This window comes from Trachemys scripta, chromosome 12 (genome assembly GCF_013100865.1).
Source record: "Trachemys scripta elegans isolate TJP31775 chromosome 12, CAS_Tse_1.0, whole genome shotgun sequence".
Lineage (NCBI taxonomy): Eukaryota > Metazoa > Chordata > Testudines > Emydidae > Trachemys > Trachemys scripta.
In genome coordinates this window covers 4666924-4673109 of record NC_048309.1, presented here as the reverse complement: position 1 = coordinate 4673109, position 6186 = coordinate 4666924, and the positions used below count along the sequence as shown (strand labels likewise).

The 6186-nt window shown below is 49.3% G+C and overlaps 1 protein-coding gene across 1 annotated transcript; it reads left to right on the top strand.

The window, feature by feature from the left end:
- The first annotated feature begins 245 nt into the window (after positions 1 to 245).
- On the top strand, positions 246 to 3767 carry SOX18 (SRY-box transcription factor 18). The gene is made up of 2 exons (XM_034787818.1): positions 246 to 798; positions 1694 to 3767. The coding sequence occupies exons 1-2, from the start codon at positions 387 to 389 to the stop codon at positions 2542 to 2544; spliced, it is 1263 nt and encodes a 420-aa protein (XP_034643709.1). The 5' UTR covers positions 246 to 386; the 3' UTR covers positions 2545 to 3767.
- Positions 3768 to 6186: the final 2419 nt, after the last annotated feature.

Here is a 6186-nt window from a genome sequence, read left to right as displayed (position 1 = left end):
GGAATCGCCTCCCTGCCCCCTGGCGTGGCCGGGAGGGGGGTTTCTGTCGCGCTGCGGAGTTAATACCCCAGGAGGGTTTGCAAAATAAATAAATAAATCAAGCCCAAGCTCCTTGGCCGGAAGGGAAGCAAGGTTTCAAACTGGCCCCCCAGCCCACTCCCTTCCCAATCGGCGCTTCCCGAGGCAGCCCGGGGACGCCGCCTCCCCGTTGCTGATTGGCCCAGGGTGGCTATATTTGACCCCTTCCAGCTTCGCGGCGTCCCAAAAGTTTTGGTGTTTCGGGAGGGGAACGCGCCTGTCCCTAGCTCCGCGCCGCTGCCCCGGGACCCGTTTCTCCCCTTGGCCCCGCACTGCTCGGTTCTGATCCAAAGGGCCGCCCAGCTGGAATGAATAGATCTGAGCCTAGTTACTGCCGAGAGGAGATATCGCAACCCAGGGGCGGCCGTTCATGGGGCCCCACTGCGGCCCCCGCCGCTGAGCCCGGCCTCGCCTACCAGCCCACCCCGGGGGCAGACTCCGCTTCCAGCCGGACCCCCAGCCCCGAGCCCGGCTTTGGATTTCGCCCAGGCGCGGCGGGGGGAGAGCCAGGCGCGCTCGGGTCCGCGCCCAGCCGCTCGCCGAGCCCGGATCCCGGGTATGGATACAGCCCGACCTCGGGCAAAGCCGAGGGGAAGCCGGGGGACGACTCCCGGATCCGCCGCCCCATGAACGCCTTCATGGTCTGGGCCAAGGACGAGAGGAAGCGGCTGGCGCAGCAGAACCCGGACCTGCACAACGCGGTGCTGAGCAAGATGTTGGGTAAGCGGCGAGGCGACCGGCTGCCCCCCGACCCGGGACCCCGGGACCGGCTGCCCCCCTCCGGGACCGGCTGCCCCCCGACCCGGGACTAGGGTGACCAGACAGCAAGTGTGAAAAATCGGGACACGGGTGGGGATAATAGGCGCCTATAGAAGAAAATGTCCCAACTATCAGGACTGTCCCTATAAAATACCGACATCTGGTCACCCCTGCCCAGGACCCCGGGCAGGCTGCTCCCACTAGACCTGGGGCAGGCTGCACCCACGGGGGCAGAGGGCACCCACTGGCATAGAAACAGGCGCCCCTCATTGGATCTGGGCCAGGCTGAAGCCCAGACCGGAGCTGGGGGTAAGGATGCGGCTACATGGCTTAGGGCCGGGCTGCAGGTCCCTGGGTGGCTGGAACCGCTGCTGTTGCTAATTCTCCGCCCCCTCTCTTGCCTTGCAAAGGACATTTGCTTATTGGCTTTCCTATCCGGTCAGGGTTTATTTTCCTTTTGGGGGGACAGTGTGCAGTGTCCCATTGCAGGGGGGATCCGGATGCCTGTACCCAGAAAGCGTTGGAATTCTCAGCAGAACGTGGGCTCCTAGTAGACCATTGCAATCCTCTCTCTCTACTTCTCTGCAGGGCTGAAGAGTTAAATCCCTATTTTTCTTTTTCTTTTTTTTGCGGGGTGGGGGGGAGGGACTTGGTATCACTTTTCAGCCCTCTACCCAGAGGAGGGTTAAACTGGAGGTTTGTATGTTGCCGGTTTTTTAACCACATTCTGGATGTGACTTCCCTCCTGCCCCCCAAAGCATTTTCCTCTCTGGTATCTTCATCCATTGCTTCTTTGCAAAGGTCTGTGTGTTCTGGTGCTGAGCTTGTTTAACGGGGTGCGCTTTCTCCTTTCCAGGCCAGTCATGGAAAGCCCTGAGCGCCAGCGACAAGCGCCCCTTCGTGGAGGAAGCAGAGAGGCTGCGAATTCAGCATCTGCAGGACCATCCCAACTACAAGTACCGCCCAAGGAGGAAGAAGCAAGCCAAGAAAATCAAGAGGATGGAACCCAATATCCTTCTCCACAACCTTTCCCAGCCGTGCAGTGACAGCTTCAGCATGAATCATCATAGTGGCAGCCAGTCTGGCCACCACCAGCCTCCCCCACTTAACCACTTCAGAGAACTCCACTCCATGGGGTCGGATATTGAAAACTATGGCTTGCCAACTCCCGAGATGTCTCCCTTGGATGTCTTGGAACAGACCGAGCCAGCGTTTTTCCCTCCTCACATGCAGGATGACTGCAGCATGATCCCCTTTAGAGGCTATCATCCCCATCACCAGATGGAGTTTCCCCAAGAGAAGCCCATGGGGCGGGACATGGCACTGCCCTATGCTCAGACCCCATCACATTTGGCTGATGCTATGAGGACTCCCCATCCATCTAGCATGTACTACAACCAAATGTGCTCTGGACCGCAGAATGTCCTTTCTGCCCATCTGGGCCAGCTGTCACCCCCTCCTGAAGCCCATCACGTTGACAGTGTAGATCACTTAAATCAAACTGAGCTTTGGACAGATGTTGACCGCAATGAGTTTGACCAGTATTTGAACATGAGCAGGACTCGTCCTGAAACCTCAGGACTCCCTTACCATGTCTCCCTGTCCAAAGTGACTCCGAGAAGTATCTCCTGTGAGGAGAGCAGTTTGATATCTGCATTGTCTGATGCCAGCAGTGCTGTCTACTATAGTCCCTGCATCACAGGCTAGGTCTGCCCCACTGCACAATGCGCTCACCCTGGAGAACGTATGACCCTTCAGTGCAGAGTCTCCTTTAAAAAAGAAAAGCCATCTTCCTTTAACCATTGAGCTCCATAATATTTAGAGTATCTCATTAAATGCATCGCTTTTTTTAAACCATGCTGAAATCACTGATATACTGTATAACTATATAACACAACTAGATGCATTTTCCAACGCAGAGGGTTAACATAGACAAGAGGTCAGCCTATGGCACTCCATCTCTTAACTCTGTGCCGACTGGAAAATATGGCAAAGCTTCTTACACGTTGTTTTCAGCCGGGCATAGCTGTAACTGCTAAGATCAGGTTGTTCTACCATGTCTTTAGACAAACTACAGTGATTCATGTCTAAAACAACTGCCAATGGGACCTGCTCAAATTGACCATGTTTAACTGAAGGGCAAACTAAATAGCATGGGAAACCTTGGAGATATTTTTGAAGTGGTTGTTTTAAGACTGGGTGCCTATTAGAGGTGGTTTTTAGCACGGTTTTCACTGTATTCTCAGCAATATATTTTAACTGGGCAACGAGGCTATATTTTTACTAAGCATTTTTTATATATAAAATTATATTTAATGTTTGGGTTTTTTATTATCAAACTTTTTTTAAAAATAAATCAAAGGATATCCATGAGCTCTACAGCATTCATGTAGCGAGGCTGGATTTTAAAAGAAGAAATTTTGGGAGAAAAGGGAATTATGATATCAATATTGTTGAAGAATTGACTAGAATTCTGTACACTCCCTAAACCCGCCCCAAAATAGAACTGCATACTTTTTTGTCTGGAGAGCAAACTGTCCTCTGGTTTGCATACTGGTTCGCTATTAAAACATCATCTTATAATTATTCCCATCTTGTGTGCTTGTTGTGTGAACACATATTTTCCGCAAATGCATGTTGTCCCAACCATTTCCAGATTCTTGGATCACTTGATTAATGTCCTGACATGCCTAGCAATTGTATTAATTTCAATCGTATCACCCGCCAGCGCTGGGAAGCCTTGTAAACGCTCTCCAAAGATATATGAAAGGCGGCTAGTGCTCAGAGAATGTCAGCAGACACAGTCCTCATGGCTGTCTCACCCTCTCTTAAATTTCTCATTTTGTAAGTGTGAAAGATATGTTCTATGGGGAAAGCATCTGTTCTCAGATAAATGACATTTAATAAAACATGTGATATCCTTCTCTTGACATTTGTGTGCCTCTGTGTGGTTATTATTTTGCTAGCAGGGCTGTACACTATCATATATGGCCTGATCCCTATGAGTTTTTCCCGTACCCTCATTCGAGTCAAAAAGTGCAAGAATGGGGCCCATAAACGCTGCAAACGGGAAAACTTCTAGCCCGGCCAGTGCAGGCTTGTTCCCTGTAACGCATTTTCTAATGCTTTGTTCAGTCTAGTTATAAAACATTCCCAGCGACAGAGCGTCCACCAAGATCCTACGCACCCATTAGAACTTCAGCTTACGTGTTCCTTTTCATTATTTCAACCCATTGTTATACTCATTTGGGTCCCCCAAAGCAAATCTTATCCCTCTTTCCTATTTTATGCCTCTCACTTTAATTAGTTCTATTTCTTTCTGGTAAATGCAGCATTTGCACCAGAATATTTACAAAGGAAAATGCCAATCTGTTGCATAAATTGCTAGCGGCATCCATTCATTGAACGCTGGTGATTTAAACCAGATTGATTTAGCCCAAAAAGGCTACTAAAAAAATGAAGAGATGAAAGGTTTTTGTTGTTCTTGGCAGGGATTTGCCATTTAGGGGAGAGGGATAGTTAACAAATGACATGGATTTTCAAGCTTCTCCTAAATCAGACCCACGTTAGTGTTAACAGGCCTAAGTCCGGCCCCATTTTTTACGTGAAGTGCCAATAAATGAACTGAGTGTTTGTTCCCATTAAATTACAGAAAGGAACTCCATTGTGTTTCCATATACAGTATGTTAAAAAAAAAAGGGGGGGGGGGTAGAATACATGGAAAAATGACATCATAGGCTAAACAGGAGAGCTGGCTTCTGGCCACCAGTGGTGTGTCCAGCATGTGCCAGGATCGCCGGCTGAAACAAACAAACAAAGAAATGGGAAGCATCCTGTGTGCCTGGACAAATGACTGCGAAAGGAAACAGCCTTATATAGGCTGAATCCCATTCTAGTCCCCAGAAACCGTCTGGAAGGAAGGAGCAAGCAAGCTCTGACTTATTTTCCAGTTCTGAGCTTCCAAGTACCTTGCATGTTACCATGTGATCACTTCCTGTGATTAAAAAGAAGAAAAGCACCCTCAGCCCCTCTCCCATCTGCCCTGGAGCTCTGACAGGGGAAAGGTAATGGGTAGATTAGATCACAGAGGAAATGCTAGTCATTTTCTACCACTAGAATTCCCTTCTTTCCTCCCACTGTTAGATTTGCAAGCTGTGCTAATTCTTCCGCCATCCCAGAGGCTAGCTAGATGATTCTTTGCCTCTTACACTACAATTATTTGGGTCCCCTCCCCCCTTCATTTTCATTGTTAACTGAATGCTGGTCACGATGCTAAGAATGCAGGGTAACCTCTTCAGAAGTGCCTAAGTGACTTGGGCACTTCTGAAAATGTCACTAAATCCTATCTGCAGAAAAGGCTCAGTATGGGAAGCAGATGCCCTGTTGATGTGCCCTAATCTTGAGCTGGAGGGGACATCGCTAGAGGTCAGATAACGCGTCAGTGTCCATGGCCCATTCAGACCTTGGCTTCTCTACAAGCTAACTATCCATGGCTGGAGTTGAGTAGATGGCCAGCTTTGTATCCCATCCCCAGTCCCCAAGCCATGCAGCCCTTCACCAAAAGGAATCAAACAGCAAAATACAGGTTTCTGACCATGTGTTGTATGTGGGTGAGGTTCTTTTAATCACTTTGGTGTTGTTTAAGATGTAGCTGCTTAACAGCTGCAAAAATACATGGAGCAAGCGGCTCTTTCTCAGCTGATGGATGCATCTAGCCTAGTGGAGAGAGACTAAACTGGCCAGATGTTTGAAATGTTCCTTCACTCTAGCCGTTGTTTATAATGGGAGAGAGTCCCTGACGGCTTCATGGCTCCAGATTGTGTTCTTTTTAGATGGACAAAACCCTGCCCCTGACACACACACACACAAATCTCACTGAACCGATGTCTCGATAATGCACCAAATCAAGCCCCCAGGTCTGAACTGCCCCAGACCTTGGAAGAGTTCAGATCTGGATCCAAAGGTTGAAACTTGGGCCCATCTTTAATTCTGTTCCTGTGTGGGGCTTGCTAAACAGGAGGTCGGTAGTCAAAGGAAGCGGAGAAATGCCGTGTGAGGCAACTGCAAACAGGCATTCGTGCGTGTCGCTCCTTTGGAAAAGTCAGAGACAGTCTGAACCTCATTCCCACTTCTTCCCCTGTTCCTACAGCCCAGGGCTTTTTAATTCCTAAGCAATGGCTCACCACTGAAGTTAATGGGCTTGATGGGGACCTGCTCTTTTGAGGACTTTAATAACTCAGACACAGGTTAGGGGTTCGATACAGGAGTGGATGGGTGAGATTCTGTGGCCTGCGTTGTGCAGGAGGTCAGACTAGATGATCATAATGGTCCCTTCTGACCTTAAAGTCT